This window comes from Telmatherina bonti (genome assembly GCF_933228915.1).
Source record: "Telmatherina bonti genome assembly, chromosome: 11".
Classification (NCBI taxonomy): domain Eukaryota; kingdom Metazoa; phylum Chordata; class Actinopteri; order Atheriniformes; family Telmatherinidae; genus Telmatherina; species Telmatherina bonti.
The window spans coordinates 22,502,206-22,522,599 of NC_136629.1; the positions used below are offsets into that span (position 1 = coordinate 22,502,206).

The 20,394-nt window shown below is 39.9% G+C and overlaps 1 protein-coding gene across 1 annotated transcript; it reads left to right on the forward strand.

The window, feature by feature from the left end:
* Positions 1–696: 696 nt before the first annotated feature.
* Positions 697–16,104, forward strand: foxn2a (forkhead box N2a; the record flags this gene model as incomplete). The annotated part of the gene is made up of 6 exons (XM_079248921.1): positions 697–806; positions 10,760–11,331; positions 13,323–13,447; positions 13,625–13,674; positions 14,320–14,388; positions 15,680–16,104. The coding sequence occupies exons 2-6, from the start codon at positions 10,774–10,776 to the stop codon at positions 16,102–16,104; spliced, it is 1,227 nt and encodes a 408-aa protein (XP_079105047.1). The 5' UTR covers positions 697–806; positions 10,760–10,773.
* Positions 16,105–20,394: the final 4,290 nt, after the last annotated feature.

Consider the following 20,394-nt stretch of genomic DNA (forward strand, 5'->3'; position numbering starts at 1 on the left):
TCACTGAGACACATGTCTGGCTTTAAAAGCACATCTGTATAAGTCATGCAAATAAACAGGTGTATGCAATTTTCTCTTCACACTTCACTCAACGCGCTGCTACAGTGTGCTTAAATAGCAGTTGTTCTTTTCTTTCAGTATTTTGTTTTTGTCTGTATGCTCAAACACTCCCCAGCATGCACATGCTGTGTATCCACGGGTCATATTGGCCACTTGTATCACCGTTTACTCTAGGAGGGGCCCTGTTGGAGGTCTACTATCGTCACGAGGCTGGGTGCGGTGACACATCCTTTCTCTCCGCCCCGAGGTGTTTGTGCAGCCTGCCCTGAATAACGCGGGAGTGTTTGTGTGGGACCCGTCCGGTATCATCCTTACGACACTTTATTTACTGATAAATTAATCCCACTTCTACTTCACTAAAAAAAAATCGTTTATTTATTCATATGAATTGTTTGAAACACTAAAAGCACATTTCCCTCCTGCGCGTTACAAGCGGTTGGGTATAAAACTGAAAGCACATTGCATGATGCAAAAATTGGATGGCGTGCGCGTTCCCGGAGCTCCAGCGCTGCGGCAGTTGCCAGGGGAGATAGGAGGGGAGGGGTTTTGATTGGCTGAAGTGGACCTGTTGCCATGACGACGGCGAGGGGTTTGGTAGCGTTGCCGTGCGCTGTGTGATCTGCGCGTTGCGTGTATGAAGGAAGCAGCTGCTGATCTGATCTCTGACATTGTGAGACAGACATCTGAATAAACTACGCGCAGACGTGTCTTTAAACATACCGCACCGGGGCACGACTTGCATGATTGTGAGTATTTGATGGTTTACTATTTTTTTCTGTAATTATTTGGTCTTCAGCAGAAAGCGAGTAGTGTTCCGAACAAGCTAAAAGTAAAATTGGTCAAGTGACTTTGCTTAGAGCAGCCAGCATGGCAGAACAAGCGACAGCATGTGGCCAGCTAGCTTATGTCAATGTTACTTCTCTTTCTCCCCCACATAAAGACTAGATGGAAATTTATAAAACCAAAGAATGTCCATCGTTTGGTATCCGAAAACATGATTAAAACCATGTTGTTTTAGACAGTTTAAATGTTATGCTAAAGCTAGCGGCAGGTTTACCTTCACTGACTCATCGAGCGCCTGCTAACGCTACTCTGCCTGACGGTACTGCTGGGAGAGCTACCACTGGTAACGAAGCTTAATAGAGAAATCCAGTTGATAGTGAACAAAACTCGTTTACTATCCGGAGGTAACTTGCATCGTAAGGTGTCAGGAAATGTTGTGCAATAGTCTACGTCATTACGAGTAACTTTGTAATCTTCGTAGTGTTAACCGTGGTTGCTTGTGGGTGAAGTCTTAAAGGCAGGCGCTACAAAACATGAGTAAATTCAGATTCTCTTTTCCACTGACTTTCATCTAGTTGTTGTTCCATTAAATTGCTTTTGCCGTCTCATGTCATATCAAGTCGTAGTACACAACCTTACTAAAGCATTGGTTGTGATGAAAACCGCAAAAGTCCTATCTTACTATTTATTAAGAGTTTAAATATTCATGGTATATATGTATTGACGACACCAGAGGTTTGGACGTACACTGGCTAGCTAAGCACATGATGTAATGGATTATCACAAGATTGTCCCAGATACAGTGCTCTACAAACAATGTCAGAGTAGGAAAAATATCTCCGTTTGCTCCTCTTGGATATGCTCTAAATACTAAATAGGTATTCGCATATAAATAGTAAAAGAAAAAAAGGAAGGCGCTGAACAGTCGAGTGTAATGGAGCACTACAATTAGATTTTCAAACAAATGAGACTGAACTCCGAAAAAATATGTATTTGAATTACAGTTATTAGTCAAATCTGTTCTTGGTTTTTTTTTTTTTTTTTTTTTTTTTAAAAAGCTCACATGTAACGAGATGACAGATGCTTTGCATTAATTTAACATTCAGATATACATTCTTTTGGCATAAGTTCATACATAAGTTGCAGGCTAAACCAACAGGGAACGTATTCAACTATTTAACCATAAAAATGTCCCCTTTATTTGGCTATTTGTGCTCATATTTAGGACGTTGTTTTGACTTGTTTATTCTAAGCCCCGCCTCCCATCTGCCAATCAAATCAATACATTGCTCTGAGTAACTTCAAACTGTTATTTCTGCTAAGTACACTAAGATGGATGACTGAGTAGTCAGACAACTACTAACATCCATTTTCCTAGGCTGGGAATGAGACGGTATGTTTCATCATAAAAACTAGAAAACGACTGCCAGTTTTTAAACAGTTTTAAAAACAAAACTGTGTAACGAATACTGTTCACATCATTTGGCTTAATGTTAATCTTAAGGAAACATCAGCAGCCCTGTTTAAAACAGTTAGTTTAAAAGCAATATAAAAATGATTGAATGATTTTAATGATATACATTGCCTTGGAGTTATTCAGATGGTTATATAACTGCAGATACTGTAAATATGGCATGCCCACTGTTTCAGTCTCTCAGAGTTACTCTTCCTGTTGTGTCTCAATATTGCATTTGTCAGACTGGACAAAACTCATTTAAAATTAAATATATGCTGACATATCTCAATATCTTTATTAAAAATGTGCTAGTACATTACTTTAACTCGTTATGAGGTTGTGACTTCAGTCTACATCAGTGTTGTTCCTGTATTTGTCTCGCCAGTTGCTAAAGCTTTAGTTAAAGCACAAAGGTATCAGGAGCTTAAGGGTCAGAGAGACACAAAAAGAAACAGATGTTGTCAATCTGCCATTATTTTATGGCCAGAATTTCCATGGTTATATAGTAAGTTCAACCATCTGTTGTCTTTTCTGTTGTTTGTGGTATTAGCATACATCCACTCTTGTTTGAATTTACAGCAGCATCTGAAGGGTAAGTGCTTTTGCCTCCCAGAATAGACAAGGGTGGGCTAACTTTACTGACATTCATTGCTATAAATAAGACTCACCGTAACCCAGTATAAAGTAGTTATTGAGATGTGAAATGGCTTTTATGAGTACTCCGATGCAAAATATGGTCAGTAAAGTTGAATTGTCTTTGAGTGTGTATCATTGCAGGGATATTTTATGTGTTGAAACAGCCTTTAAAGGTGCTACAGTTACCATATCCTAAATCACGCCATGGTTTGATTTTTTTTTGTGCTGTAAGAGAGCAAGTAGGAATTTTGGATGCTCATTTTTCTAAATATTCAGACTTTTCGACTGATCTCTTTCTTGTGTCATATCTGGGAAGGTATCATGGAAGACTTGGTGGTGGTAAAGTTTTACTTTGAAACTGAAATTTGTAAGTAATCAATTTGACAATCTTGGTGTATTGGCTAGCAGTTATTTGTCGTTGTGTTGGTGCTGTTTGACTGATGCTTCAGCGTAATGCTTCATTTCCAGTGTAAGTTTTCTTCACAGTGTTAAGATATTTCACTAACAGAGCACAGTAGTGGATGCCCTCATACTAAATCTATCTGAAGTTGCATTACATTCAGTAGCTCTGCACTTCATTTTCACAACTTGGTGAACACATTGATGGCACTTTTCTGAGTAGTTTCCCTTTTGTTTTGTCCTGATGACTGAACAGGAAGGAGTTCTGCAGTATTTTTTTTTATACATGATGAAGAAACAACCTGACAGAAGTGACTTTCAGACAACCAAACACTTAGAAAATGACTTGTTTTTACAAAAATCGAGTTAAATTAAAAAAAAAAAGAAAGAAAGATTGAATTGTAACATGTGACTGTGACCTTTTATCCAAGCAAGACTGGGACACAATCAGCAGTTTAAAATGGTGTTTTCATGTTATCAGTCTTATCACAGACTGTGTACTCTGACCTGGAGCAAATGAAAGGCTCTCTAAAATCCACCAACTCTTTTTAGATATGGGAAACAGTGACATTAAAATCCTTATAAAGGCTGATCTCATGGGGCAGAAACTTTTGGAACAGCCTAAAGCAGTTTTTTTCTTGGTTTGACATAAGGCTTCATAGCCTGTTGTTTGAAGATAAACTTTCTCATGACAGTCATTTGTGTCTGTGATTGCACTTACTGTTGTTAGTTGGATTCTAGTAGGTCTTACTGTAGTTTGACAGAATAAGGAAGTTGGTCATAGCTCTATTGAAGTGACATTTTCTCATAATCATCTTGTCACATGCTTTATTTTGAAGTGCTCTCAGAAATAGGAAATATTTTAACAGTAGCTGGTATAACAGCAAGAATAGACTGTCTTTGCCACTGTGTGTGTGTGTGTGTGTGTGTGTGTGTGTGTGTGTGTGTGTGTGTGTGTGTTTTATTTATCAGCCAAAGAAAGCACTCATAAAATGTTTGTAGTGGAAAAGGACAGAATAAGTTCAGTTTGTTCTTCTCAGTGTTCAGGAGTCGGTTGTTGAACTGACCAGTTGAATGTTTACTTGAGATCAGTCTTTAATCAATGAGCTTCAGTTCTGAGTGTTGACACTGACCTGTCTGACTTGTGGCATTTAAGCAGTTTTGTTGTTACTAGCTCAAATAGCCATCGTGTGTTTTTTTTACTTTAAAGAAGGGACATCCCCAGGAGGATGTAGTCTGCTGTCGTTTTGTCTGTGACATTCTGCTAATCAAGCATGGGTGGTAGCTCTGAATTTGAGTTGCAAATCTGAACGCCTACAGAAACATTTTATGTTTTCAACCTTGTGTTGCCTCCCTCTCTTAGTTTGGCAAGGATTTGTATATCTATGATATGGAGATTATTAACTTGTCTTTTGTCGTTGTTTCATATCAGCTCAAGTGCTTGAAAAACATTGATTTTTATGTGATAAACTTTTTTCTTATTTGTACAGCTCTCACTAATTGGTAAGCTGAAGTTAGCTCATTGAGGAACTGGGGAAAAAAACTAGCTCTGATAAAAAAAAAAAGTTCCGTTAAACACGATTCAATCATTTTTATGTATCTGCCATTTCTGGATCTTTCTTAACCATGGAGTGGTTTTTATTCCTGTTGATTAACCTTTCCATCTTCTCCATCTATCACTTAACATCTTTGATTGGTGGTCATTTGCTGATTATTGCGAGCTGCCCCCCATCCCTCTCCGTCCTTTCCCCTTCCCCTTTCTAACCCCAGACTGCTCCTGTGTCTGTCTCATTTCTAATGGGGTGGACTCAAGACGCAGCCCATTAGGACCTGCCTCAGTGAAAGCAATAGTGACGTGACCGCTTCCTTGATTGAGAGAAAGGAAGAGGGAAGGACGGCTGTGTCCTGTGTCACAATAGGTCTTTGTCTCATCCCCGTTGGTTGAATTAACAGGATTTATTTATTGGATGGCAGTAACAACAGTGCAGACTAAACCAGCTTGTGTCTAAATGGAGCTCTTCTAGGATCTGTGAACATTAATTGATATTCTGTTGTCCCGTTTTATTTTCCTTTGGAACCAGCACTGTACAGAATATTGAAGAACTACTCCAGGTTAATAGGTTGATTGGGTATTTGGCTGAAATTACACAAATTTAAAAGTGGTACACTATTAACAAGATGCTTAGCCTTACACTTAGATCATATTTACTGAAAAAAATGGAAGATAGCAGAGGTTATTTACTTACATGCCACTAAGACTGCGTGGCATTTTTTCTAACAAAAAAGATAAAATGCTTAATGTTCATCCTAAAATTTCTTTAGTGTAGATATAATGGACAATAATGTCATAATAGTTGACAACTAAAATTAACTATTTACTGATGCTGGAAAAGCAAGTTGTTATTTTATTTTCTGAATCTTCCTGCATGCTCATTATGCGCTGCACCAGTCTGTGTTGATTTATTCACACCAGAAGCTACAGTAAATATTTTCATCCTCTGAAATCAAGGTGCCTAATTTTATTTTCTGTTTTGTGCCTTTGTAGGAACTCATATTTCCCCCTGTTTTTTTTTTTTTTCTTTTGCACAAAAGAAGGACTCTGTTGCAGGGCCTGATTTTTTGGTTCTGGGTTCCTTGCACACACATACACTTGTAGTATTTACTGGGAAAGTAATCTCACACAGAGAAAATTCCTGCAAGGGCTTATGGTAAAACCTTAACTAAATTTTTGAAGGCATTTCTGTTGTGCCTTCACAAATATAGAAACTCCACAAAAAGGCCTCTGTGTATGTAAATGTGTGTCTGTGTTTTTTTTTTCTTAATTTATAGGCAACTAAAGCTGTTGTGTATGTTGATCAGTGGTTTGTGCTGGTACTCTGAACTTACAGACATATGACCAAAGAGATAAGGTTTCAGCGTTGGCTGGGGGCTGACATGTACTTTGAATGGCCTCGCCTCTGTTTACAGTCAAAGTGCAGTTTTGTGTTTGAGTTAAAAGTCACTCTGAATTTAATTTATCTGATGTTGATGAAAAAAAATCACTATTTTCTGGTTTCATAGCATGGTTTTCTTCGGGTGGTTGTTTTTTGTCAATAAAATTCAGATCAAAATGGGAATATTTCAGCTACTTCTGATGGAGTTCAAAGTTTTTTAAAGTAGATCGCTTTGCTACAGTAAAAACAGCCTTTGGCCTCTTACTGCCCAAGTCCCTTGTTTTGGTGTAGAGCAGGCCGAACTGTCTTTGTGTTAAGTCTGAATTTGTTTTCTCAAAATGAACTTCCTCAACGGGCAGGAGGTGTTTCCTTCCCTCCAGTCCTCTGTTTGAAACTGCGAGATGAATACTGAGCACTTCGGAAACATGATTAGAGTAAAAACAACTGCTCCTTTGTCTAGGCCGAGAGCAGGGCCAGTTGTGTTTTACAGGCATTTCATTTGCTTTCACCTCAGACATTGATTAAACCATTTACATCTACCAAAAAGTTTTTTTTTCTGCCATACAGACATGTTTTAATGAAAGCCAGATTAACTCACATTAATGCATACTTGCTTCATAATGACACAATTTAACCCTCTTGTAGAATAAAAGAACTGGGCGCTGCTCTGCCTTACTTTTTACAGCAGCCTTTCCCTCTATCCCACTCTAACTCAATCTGCCTTTGTCTCATTCACATTTTTAGAGCTCTGGTGAGATCAGGCAGTCACCTAAATATCAGTTAGGGTTTCAAATAACAGCCATCACTATGGAGCTTTGCGACACACCTTTGTGTAACAGGTTTGTGTCAACTGGCTTATTTCGTATGAAGAAGGTGTGGTGCGGGCACATGAACTCAAGGCAGTTACCTCCGTAATACCTGGACATTTTTCTTTGAATAATGAAAGAAAGACCAATACGTTTTCGTTGGTTTAACTAAAGCTTAGCTTTTGAGAGCATGTATTGGACATTATAAAGTGTGTCTTAATGGCACCGAGTCAGAAGTGCTATGGCATTCAGGTTGGCAACAGCCTTTCCCACTGCTCTTTGTCAGACAGGTTTGTGGAGAACCGCAGCAGACTGCTAGCCTCAGCATTTTACGCCTGTATTGATCTCCCCACATTAGTTCTCTCTTCATGCACAGACATGAGCACAATTGCTTCCCTCACAACATCGGCTGCCGTGGCAACTGAGTCCTGATCATGAGATTCACTCCCAGGGAAAACATCTCAAACCACTACCTCTTCATTTGAAAGCTGAAATCCTCTCCTTATATGTACTCCTGTACATATCCAATGCATCAACTCCTTGATTTGCCACTTACAGCCATCTCCATATGTCTTTGTGTATTTTTGAATAGGGTAAGTGCTTAACAGGATAAAAGAGCAGTTTGGAAAGGGGGGGAATATGCTTTGGCACCTGCTGTTCGCCTGCCTGTTTGCACATGAATATGATAAAACTGGCAGTGCACAGGGCTATTTTAACTTGCAGATGAGCCATCAGGTCAGCACCATTGCTGCTTTGCTGTATTTTCCAGGATGAGCAGCAGTCAACAGGCCGTCCGGCTTATTAGCTTCCTCTCCCATCTACTCTACTCACCAGTGTCCCATTATTCTCTGCATTCCCAGCCGCCTCTCTTTGATGCCTTTTTATAAAAGCAATGATAACTGCGACCATTGCAGAAACGGTGGTAATTGACCAGCTGCAGTCACAGTAAAATACTTCCTGTGTTTGGCTGGATGCAAGGCAGCTTTCTCGTCCATCCACCCTGCCTCTGTTGATATTCAAATGATGAGGTACTCAAAGGAAGGATAAGCTTTCTTTGGTACCAGAAGGCTCAGCAGAGAGGTCAAGTTTGGCCAGAAGGACCAAAGTAATAATTTCTTGTGCTTTAAGGTGAATCACTTCACTCCTCCTTTGATTTCTTTGCATCTCACAGCCATAAAACACTTATCGAGTTTACAGGCGCTCATTTATTGGCTATTGAAGTAGAAGGGACAACCATGTGGAGTGTTTACAGGTGACTCTGGAGAGCACTGTGGCTGCACCTTTTACTCAAATGATTCACCATTGTGACATACTTTGAATCGGTGCGGATTTGGCCACACCTGTAAGGGCTTGTGGTTTACTAAGACCTAATTGTCATCAGAATAGATGGGACAACAAAGCCACAGATTTAGACTCGACTAAAATTAATTAAGAAGAGCCTGGAATACATCTCAGATGGGATTTTTCAGTTTTGTTTGTTTCTTTTTTCTTTCTAACACATAACATAGAATTCTTTGTGTAAAACATTTTTTTTGCATTTTCTTATTTCTCTGCCTTTCCATTAATGCATGTTTACACAATTAACCCCAGATTATATCTATACATTTTGTTTTTTATACAAACCTCTGGCACACAGCTACTGCAAATGTGATTTATTTTTCTAGGACCCAATTAAAGCAAGATGACTCATCTCTGTGGTTTATAATGAAACAATATAGTGACTCTAAACATAGCTTACAATGGTTTTTTAGAAACATTTAAAAAAAAAAAAAAAGTCACATAAAGCTGTAGACTTGCCTTTCTGCTTTGTCTCCTTACAGTCAATAAATGAAATCAGAATAGGAAACTATGATGTCAAAGTGTATCTGTGTTCTAGTGTGTTAAGCGGAGATTTGCTTTAGACATAAATGGGCAGTCTTCATGCTGCCTGACGTATCTCATTGCTCTACTTTACCAGAGCTGTGATTCATCCGAGACTGGGTAACTAGCAGAGCCTACCTCCCTGCCACTCAGTTTTGTTTTTTCTGTCCTTCTTTCTTTATTTCTTTCTGTTTAGCTTCCATACATAATTAATAATTACTAATAATTAATCTTCCCTCCCACATGTTATCATTTCACCCTATGCTCAAGCTGTTGTTGTTTTGCCTTTGGTCTGAAAAAGTCATTGGCTTACTTCCCCTTTTGTTGGTGATATAAAATTGCTGAAGTATATCTGATTCACGAATGGCAAAGAATCAACTGAATCAAATGAAGATGACACAATGGTACATATGAAACAGGCTAAATGTATTCTGTAAGAAAACTAAAGTATGATTTTTACTTGTCCTTAATCTCAATATAATATGTTTGCTGTGTTTTTATCCACTCACTGAGATTTGAAGAGTTATTTTTTAATGCAGTAATGCCTCCTTTCTTCCCCTCAGGTACTCACAGACTGGCTTTGACACACCGATGTGTGTGTACACTCTAACCCCGTGTCTCAGCCACTGTGCAAACACTCAAGTTTTGACCCAGTTCTTATCACAGAAATGGAAATATGTGCCCATTCACCAAACTGTGCCTCTTTACCTGTCCAACTGTCCAATCTCAATCCATATCCTGAACACTCAAGTCCACATCAAAACCTGGACATCTGGTGTTCACACACAGTTACAGCAGGAAAATGTGTTTGGCTTCTTAGTGGTCATCGGTGGCAAAGTCAGCCAGCATGGATTACTGATTTTTTTTTTTTTTTTTTTTTAACTGACTCTCATTCATGGGATTTTTGTTTCTAATTGAAAGGACAGTGTGGTTGTCATGGTGACACCCAGGACATGAACCTTGTTGTGAGCTGAGACAAAGAGGGATCTCTTCATGCTCTTGGCCTCAATAAGCAGTCTACAAGATCACTGCTTTTACTGTATGGCTTTAGAGAGTCTGTTATATTTAGTAATACAGGTGTCTTTGTGGACAAGATCGTTGCCCTTTTCGTGCAACTTATAGAATGAGCGCCAAATGAAATTGGGGCATGATATTCTTCCTCGCTGCCATACTAAAAAAAGAAGTGTCACTGTCTAAATAATGGTGCTTAAGTGGAATTTGTTCACTGCTGGCAACTTGAATGGCTTTTTTTCATTTAAAGGCCGATATCGCTCGGATTTGTAGACTCTTTATGCTAATTAATTTGGCAAAATTGAGACTTGATCCTTCTTGAATGCAGTTCAGTCTTTAAGAGCCATCCACTCTCTAAGATGTATTTTGACTCATTCCTGCAGTGACTGGATGGTCTCATGCTCATTTACACATAATGAGCAGCTGGGTCTTGTCTGAAATGAGGTGAGTGTTGAGGAGAGGAGACTTAAGTCAGCTCAGTTGCTTAAGAGGATATCCTCGAAGGTCCTCACTTGCAGTCAAGAGGAAGGAGAGCTGAGAGCCTCTTCTTCCTCACCCGGCATGGAGGAGAGGAACAGAGAGGCAGCCAAGAGGTGCAGTGGAGGCAGACAGAGGCAGTTGCAGGGAAGCGCCTCCAGGGAAACTTAAGAAAACAAGGTCAATGTTTTGGAAGAGCACATCATTCCAAAATGTCGCATCCAGTTATACATACTGGCAGTTTTGTTTGTCTTGGCTGTCAAACCTAATATTTTGTCCTTTTAAGCCATTGAACATTAACAGTCTCCTGTTTTTTTTTCTCTGTTTTCCCCCCCTAGACCTCTTTGATTTAATGGGTCCAATCATAGGGATGTCACCAGATAAGAAAACGGAAATTCCGGGTATGCAAGAGGAGCGGACAGGACTCAGAGGTGTCTGTGGTGTGGGAACCCTGCCTGAAGCAGAGTGCGCATCCAGTCCGCTAGCAACAAGCGTGGACCGTACCGGAGGTGCAGAGGATGAGGAGCTAACAAACCTCAACTGGCTCCATGAGAATCTGCTTCAGAACTTCACTCTTGGGGGTCCAGAGGCTCAGCCAAGCGGCAGTCCTCTCTTTGATATAGAAGGAGACTATGGCTCAAACCAAGGCCCATCGTCATCATCTTCTTCGCACAGCAGAAGCAGGGAACGGGACTCGTTGAAGTCAAAACCTCCTTTTTCATTTTCTCTGCTTATCTATATGGCCATTGAGCAGTCTCCCAGCAAGTCCTTGCCTGTTAAAGAAATCTATGGCTGGATTCTCGAGCACTTCCCTTATTTCTCTAATGCTCCCACTGGCTGGAAGAACTCAGTTCGTCACAACTTGTCTCTAAACAAATGCTTCCGCAAGGTCGACAGGAGTTTGGGGAAGGTAGGTCATTAAAGTGTTTCCTATTTTTCATACACCTCACCCAGAGCCACACTGAGAAATTTTGCCACTGTCATCTGTCGTGATTTAGTTTCACGAGATTTTAACAATTCAGCAGACAAAGATAGGTCCGCTTGCTTCAGCATAACAATGCAGAATGACAGTGTGTTGCAGTGCAAAGCTGCAGCAGTGTCATGTGACAGTGTCCAGGACTTTAACACAGCTGCAGGGATTTCCAACTTTGCTGCGATAACAGTGGAATCCGGTCAAGGTCACAGATACTCCTCCAGAGGAAATGCAAACACAGCACAGTAAGAAAGGACATTATCTCCAGAAGCACTTCAAGGTAGCATAACTATTTTAAGCAGAGGAAATTGTTGGAGACTTAAAGGACCCCATCACAGACTTTGAGAAGGAAGTTAATGCAATTTTGAGTGCAGAAATAAATTTTTCTTTTCGTAAAAATCTGTTTACAGTCAGTTTCTTATGTTATTTCTAATGCATTCCTGTATAGATGAAAGAAAAGCTGCATGTGGTTGTGACTAAAAGAGAAATGCATACCACACAGGCTACGCAAGCAGTCCTGTAAACAGATTGGCCAGTATGTGTTGTGAAATGTCCTTTTACTGTCTGATGGTTGCAGTTGCTGTTTAGTTTCTACTCTTTTTGTGGGGAAAGATGTGTTAAAAATGATGGTAAATATTCCTGACCAAATAGGCAGTGTTGAAGGCTACAGCTTGGAAACACATCTTACAAGTTTGGGGGTTTGGTTTGAGTGTGTAGTGCCAAAAGCTGTGCCTGGCCAAGACCTGATATTATCCCACCCTGGGAGGGATGGCTGTTAGAACTCAGAGAGTAACAACTCAGTGCAGCACAGGCTTGCTCAGCATGCAGGTGCACAGTGTGAGCCGTTCGTCTGCTGAGACACCAGCACCAGTTTCACATGACACTGGCTGGTGGTTTCTGTTGCCATGGAGACATTTCCTTCTTCCTGCATCAAGGCTGGTTGGTAATCTGAGTCAAGGTTATTCTCCCTCTCTCTCGCTCTGTTCTCCCATACTGGGCGAGAATACGCCACCATCAGATAAAATGGCACACACTCCCATCCGCATCACATTCATTGTTAACGCAGTGCTGTCAAACAGATTTTCCTTGTTGCGGCCGTTTTAAGAATTCTTAGTTTGTGTTTCCGTCTGAAAATTGATGCAAAGAGACTTATTGTTGGGAAATGTGTTTTATTGAGCAGAAAATTTTTAAACCAGCAAAATGTTCATCTGGAACTCTGTTTCTATGTCGTGGTTTGAGCATCTCTTATTTAAAGGGGCTCTGAAGATTATGTTTAGAGAAGTGATTTGTGAAATGTAGTGCGTTTCCACAGCGACTAATCTGCAAATGCCTAAGGTCACACTTTACTTTTTTTTTTTTTTTTTTTAGAAAAAGAAATGAATAATCTTGTCATTTCCACTAAAATTGATTCACTTAATCTGTAGAGGTATTTTAGTGGAGAGTCGTGTATTCACCACTGGTAATACGATGGGGGATGTTTGCATTATACATAGGGATTATATACATTAAGTGTGCTATTATGTGCGTTCATGCTGTGAGATACAGTGAGATGGTCCTGCTGCTGGTTTGCCATCCATCTGCTGAGAACAGTTGCAGCTGTAAAACAAAAAAAGTGTAGTAGTACAGTCATGAAGGCTAAAGGACTGCAGGCTAACCAGTTTGAATATAAAGAATACATGCAATAATGATAAAAAAAATAACAACAAAATTAGGATGCTGTAAACATCTTTGTTACACCAGTGCATTTATACTGACAGCTCTAGTGGGAAACAATGGATTTAGCCATTTGTTGAGTTTGATAGCAAGAATGCTTCTCATACTTGTGAACTTTCTTCCTCTACACAATAACACTTAAATCCAACATCCAAATCAAATTTTCAAGTTTACTTTGGTTGTAAGAGTTTGACTGACCCTGCTGTGTCCTGCAGGCCAGTGGAAAAGGTTCTCTCTGGTGCGTTGACCCCGAGTATCGCCCCAACCTAATCCAAGCCCTTAAGAAGCAGCACTTCCCAGCCGCACATGCCTTCTGCACACCGCCCGCCTCCCCACCCAGGTACTGTCATCACCCTCTTGATGCTCTCCGTCTGTCCTGGCCTTTTACAAAAACTTGAAATCATATTAGTTTCTTCTAGAAAACTGAGCACTCGTAGAGTTTAAGTATCACTTTTTTGAAAATTCTCCTCTCCAACCTTAAGATCTGACCCACCATGTCTTTGTTTACTGTCTGCAGTGCCTCCTCGCCCCCTCGTCATCTCTTTCTACAAGGATGCTCCTTCAAAGGTGAGACAGAAGAAAAATGCTTTCGGCGTGTGACTTTGCAGATGCACATTAAAAGCTGTCTGCTTGGAGAGAATCTGAAGATGTATAGGTGCTGTTGTGTGTGTGCAGTATTTTGATTCTGTTGCCTTTGCACATTTCAGTCTCAACATTCAGCATCATTTTGTCCTCAGCTCTTTGTTTGATTTGTTGCTTTCAAGTCATTGATGCCTCATGTAGACCATAACGTTGAGAACTCTCACTCACAGTTGGTGTCTCAACTCCCCCCGCCTCCCCTTCTTGCTTCTTGAAGTTGTAACCTTGACAACAGGCAGAGGTTCGGCTGGTGCTCAGTGTCGAGCACTCAGTCTCACTATAATCATTAATAATTTAGAGCTCTGGAGGTGAGCTATGAGGCTTCCAGACACTTTATCAGGTCTGAAGAGATTGGATGCACTCTTGCTATCAGTGGCTTTAAATTTATCATCTGGTTAGTTTCAGGGAATCACCTGCAAATCCAATTTTTTTCTTTAAACGTCAGTTTGGCAATTTTGTGCCTATTTCAAAATGACCAACAAATCCAGTTCACGCAGTCCTAGTAGAGATCACATGCTACCATTCTTTCATACCTTTAGGACTGACCACCATGCATGTTCTCTCCTCTTCCAGAGTCTGACATTGATGCTGCCACTGCCATGATGCTTTTAAACTCTGCCCCTGGGCACCACGTTGACCCATGTAAGAGAATCAACAAGCAGCCATACTTTCTTTTAGCTCTTTGTCTCCTACCTCTGACATACCACCCTGTCATTGCTTTTTATTATTTCTTTTAATTTTGTGTGCTTTTTATATGTTATGTTGTATGTCAAGCAAAAAATTTAGCTCCAGCATTGGACCGAATGCAAGAAAATGATGTGCACCTGATTGTATGTCATTTTTTCTGTACTTAGTGTTTGAACAACTGAAGAACTAATAAGACATTTAGGGAGTCTTGGGATTGAAGCTTGTTTAGTTAGAAAAAAGCAGACTTATCATTCAAAGGTGGTGAAATCTGCCTGACAGTGCATCAGATGCTCACAGTATAAACAATGAGATGTTATTTCTTTGTTTGAACAATATGTATTGGGGGTTTGTGTGCCACATAGTTTCTTTGCTTGGAGCATTTACTGATACAGTCTTTAAATTATTACTCCTCAAATGTAAAATCATTAATGTGACCTTCCAATGTGGCAAAATGGAATAAATCAAAGTCAGATCTTTGAACTAAACGTAAGCTTATATCAGAGTATCAATATTCAGAAAGAAATAATTATTTAGCCTATTGTTTGTTTAACTTGCTGCCAGACTTTTGTCCCGATCCAATTCGATTACGATTTTGTGGCTGCAAATTTGTTTTAAATTGCAATTCTCACAATTCTTCAATATAGTTGATTTTTGTAAACCCCTCCCCCCAAAAAAATGTACAAACCTTTTTTTTTGCTCGTCATTTTTCTTTATTTAAATTAGAGAAAAACAACACAGACCATCCTTCTGCTGCTGTAATTCTCAAGAACAAAGATCAATAAAACAATAAAAATTACCTACATTTTATAATGGATTATTTTCATTTATTTGAAAAGAAAGTTGATTGTTTAAAGAAAAAATTTATGTTAAAATTGTGAAGCAAAAAATCCTGCTATTCACTTTTTTTCAATTAGATTTCCCACCCCTACTTTTTACTATTATTTGATATTGTTCAATTCTGCTTTTTAAATGCATGCAACACTGTTTTTGAAGTGATTTTTTTCCCAGAACGCTTTGTCAAATATTTGTTCTGCTTTATACTTCTAAACAAAATGAGCTAAAACTATATTGTTGATGTTTTAATGTATAAAACCTTTTTTTTCCAGTAAGTTGGAATAGATTTTAGTCATTGTAAATCAGCCTATTCTAAACCACCAGAGATTTTACAAGTCTTACTTCAAATTATATGTCTGTAACAAAATACGATTAAATGAACATAAACTTGACTTCATTCTGTTGTCCTCAGGCAATTCTGACAGCCCGCTGGATCTTTCCCGACCTGACTCTGTCCTGGTTAGCAGCGATCCAAAGCAGGACCACAACTACAGCAGCGTAGCTCTGCAGCGCTGTTCCTCCCGTTCCTCCTCCTCCTCCCTTTCTTCCCTGGACGAAGGCGGCTGTGATGGCAGGCAGTCTTGCCGCGCCGGTAGCGAGGGTTTCCACAGTGACGAAGACTCCGACCTTTGGGACGAGAGGGGCACCCAGCAAAATTCTCGACGTCCGCCCGCCATCAAGTGGCCCATTAGCAAGAGAGCACGACGCGAGGTCAAACCAGAGCTGGATGAGGAGCTGAAGGAAGCTGCTGGCTCTTTGCTGCACCTTGCTGGTATACGCAGCTGCATGGAGGGCTCCAAACGCACTGTCAAGAGCACAAAACTTAACAGGAAATGAAGTTCCCTTTTGCCCCAACTAGACTCCTCCGGACCCTGTGAACCCTAACCTCTGACCCCTGATCGTGTATCCCAGTGTGCCTCCTTCTCCTTACCTGATCGTTCACTGGCCATTTTGAGCCTTTTTATTTGTTTGGGAATATCTTTGTCCAACAAAACAAATGGCAATAGTATCGTTCACACAGGAGAACAAAGCCATATAGAGTAACTTGGGGAGGGACGGGGGGGAGGGTTGGGCTATGGAGAACCATCAACATACCTATCCAAAATGGCCTGCCTGCTACTGTCGGATTAGAAGATTGTGATTTAAGAATTTTTCTCTTAAAGACTAAATGGGGGGGGGGAAAAAGCTGAAGGTTTTATAACTCAAAACGTTGCATGCTTCCTCCTCAAACCTGTATCCTCTTCCAAGTGAATCTATTTATGAAGCGAATGAGTGCATGTTTGTAACAGACAAAATCTAACCTCCTGGTGTTATCAGTTTTTCCTTTTTTGTGCTACAGAAAAAAAATGCCACTATTTCAAATCCTCTCGTAAGAGATGCAATAACTAATCCTTAACCTTAACATTTTGACATTATTCCATGACGTTTTTTTCAGAGTCAAGTATGCTAGGTAAACTTTACAATTAAGAGAATGAATGGAGTAGTATTATGATCTTGTTATGCGACACACTTACTACACATGAGCTTTGGCTCTATTTCAGGATTAGCAAGATGAGGAAATAGTATTACTCTGCCACTGCCAAATTGAGTTGCAAAGTTAGCTGTAGTACTTCGCTCGGTTTTGTGCAGCCATTACAGTACAAGCTGGGTTTGTTTTTTGTTTTTTTTTTCTTTCTTTTGCCTCAAATCTGTTGCCTATCCTGTCTCTCATCCCTTTTATTCGCCATCATGTTCTTGACATTTATTGTGGAGACACATAATATTTTCCTGTTTGGTGCCAACCTATGCAAAGTGAACATCTGCCAGATGTTTGCTGCGTGTTCATAGGTTATCCTCAATAGGTTTTCATTTTATGTGCGTGTGTGTGTATCATAGTGCATGTTGACTTCAACCTAAAGCTGAGATGAAAGTCACAAGGAATAGCTTGAAAATAATCAATTTTCTTACAACTATGGCTCCAGTGAATATGACGAGCATGTGTAATGACAGATCTCTTGTTGTACGGCTCCACGGTAATCTGCTTACTACGGGTTAAAAAATGAGAAACGGAAGTGGATATTGGATTAACACAATGTCTTGCACAGTTATTTGGGTGTGCTGTTTGTTTATATCTCTCTTTCTCTTCGGTTTTTGTTCCGTATACTAAAAAAAGAATCCAAATTTACAGATGATCTACATCTGGCTTATCCTGGGGCCAAGTTTGTACTCTTGCAAGAATTTTTTTCTCTTCTGGTTGAAAGTATGTACAGACCTACAGAAAAATGGGGAGTAAGACAGTTTAGTCATGACATAAGAGAAATCAATTTGTGTGCTGACCTTAGTTTTGGTTGACAGGCTGTGTTGCTCTTTCCCCTTTTACAGAAAAATGAAGAAGTACACATTCTCTCTTGTGAGAATGTGTCTGTACTGGAAAATGGAGGTTTATTGTCAGCTGACTGCATGAAGGGAAGCTACGGAGCACTTGTGTGGCTTGCCACAATTGGCATTTGATCTTTGAGATAGTCCACCACAGTCACAGCATAAAACACAAGGCAGCATGGACGAGCACACGGCCATAAACCCAATACAGAATATTTCCGCCAACAGTGCTAGTGTCACGGTGACTGTTAGCTTAGCACGGACAGTCAGTGCCAAACGTTTTCTTGTGCCACTGATGTAAAACTGCGAAGGACCATGGTCATTATGTTCACCTGTTGCCATACTGTAGTTAAGTTTTTTCTCGTTTTCTTTTGATTGGGAGACAGCTATTCAGTACAGTGACTTTACCAATGTTTTGGTTCATTGTGATCACTTTAGAGTGGGAACTGTTGATCGCAGAATAAGCTGCAGTTCTCAGAACTGATACCTGCATACACTGGTCTTATTTAGCTGTGAAAAAAGAACAAATTGTTGTTCATCAATCATCATCTTATTTATAACTTTAATTTATGGGATTTTTGAATGCATACTCTATCAGACACTGGTCGTGTGAAACAAACGACTAGACACATTTATTTTCTTCTGTGAACTATTTTCTTTATTTTACAGCAATACACTTATTTGTTGTTACAGTAATTAAGTATTTTGCCAATGTTTATTGTCTTTTGAGCAGGTTTCTCTCCCTCTCCAATCTAACCATGACTGCCAGACTTTCTTGATATCTGTGATTTAGCTTTTTTTTTTTTTTTTTTTTTTAAATTGGGCTGCATAGAAGACAATAATTAACACTGATCCTGAAAACTTTTTTTTTGCTGCCAAAACTGCTGTACAGCCGCGGTACGGAAATGAAAGCTAATGCATTTCCCGCATACTGTTAAAGTTTTATGAGGCTGATTAAATCATTTTTACCCTTGTCTCATGGATGGTTTATGTTTAGGTATTATGACTTAAATAGTCAGAAATGTAATATTAGCTGCCAGTCTCATTACAGATTAGATTATTTAGAGAAAAAAAAAGTACTGCCAGTCATGTTTGCTGAAATGTATGGGTTATCACTGTAAACTGGATCAGACTGACTCTGTCCCCAGGCAGCTGCTGTGTGGCATCAGACCTACATTCGAGTATAGCGACAACCGCAGTGAAATTATGGAAAGACTTGTAGAGGAAAGATCTCACTCATTCTTTCTGTAGCACTTGCAAATGTAAGGACATGTTGATCTCAGAGTGACAAAGTTGATGTTTGGACAAGGTACCTGAACAGTTTGGGCTCCCAGGACTTACACAACTAAAAGAAAAATCTAGTTGCTTCATTGCTCAACGGCTGTTGTTGATCATGTGATATTTTTTTTCCCTTTTTTTTTTTTTTGCAGTTCCTTTGGGTGTAATAATTCTTGAGTTTGACAAAGCTGCCAACCCAGTATCAGTTTGTCTGTTGTCTGCCACGTCTATTGGACTGACACACCTTTTGGTTTTTGTATGCTAACCTCTGTTGATAAAATGTTTATAAGATTTATTTTCGCCAAAGATATGCAATTGCATTATATATGGTATTACAAAATATTAATAAAATCCTGTTCTTGTTATGTCTGTGGGAATTTTTGCTCTAGTTTGCAATGCAGTTCATTTAGATCGGTTCATCTCTTAAATGTCTAAACTTGTAAACGCAAAAATGCAGTCACTTTGCATTAGCATGTTGGCTTCATTTTTGATCAGCATTGCCTCCTCCTGAGAAAGCCACAACATGTGAATTCTTACGAATAATGATCTTAGAGTTCAGTGTTACAGCTGGCAAATATTTGTCACCAAGTCCAGCAGTTCAGCTCTGGTTTGACTGCACAAGCTGTGCTCAGCAGTACCAGCAGAAACTCCACCTCACTTCCCCTTTTCTTCAGCATGTGTTTTGAATGCAGCAACATGGCCGGCTGCCAGACATCCACCTTGCATCAATGTAAATTCCAGGGCTGTGCCGGTGATGGACGCATCATCAAATGTGCTAACGACTCTCTTTGCTGTAAGTTAATTAGTCATGGAGGACTGTGGGATGAACACGGTGTGACCCTGAACAAGGGCTTGTCTGACTAGCCTCAGGCCCACTGGCACAGCTCTATTGTTCAATAGGAGCCCTGTGTGTCGATTGGAAGAGGGGGGCTTCTCCCTACTGACTGCTTCAATTCAGCTGGAAATCAGAGCAGCACCCCCCCCCCCCCCCCCCTCCCCTCCCACACAGCCCTAGCAACCACGCCACGCCAACAGTTGCCAGGCAACCAGACAATGCTGGAGCCGCTGGCTGTGGTGTGCTTGTGAGAGAGTTTGGGTTTTGCCTGTATACATTCAAGATGAAGAACAGTGAGTGTGGCAAAGGAAATAAAACGGCAAAACGATGTGGTGAAAATCTAAAGAGATTATTATGGATTAGATCAAATTAATCATGTAGGATTTGTGCTGTGATGGATGCATTAGCAACATGTCATTTCACTTCGAATCTAAATGAGGTCATGTGCGCTTTAGAGGGAAATCGCAGACTATCCTGCACAGTAACACGCCATGCAAGTGATTTCTGACCTTGTTTCTGTTACAGCAGCTCTAAAATATCTATCTATCTATCTATCTGTCTGTCTGTCTGTCTGTCTGTCTGTCACATAAGGCACTGAATTACAAAAATCCTTCAATCAGAATACTTTTGGATAGCTTCAAAATATTTTTTAAAGC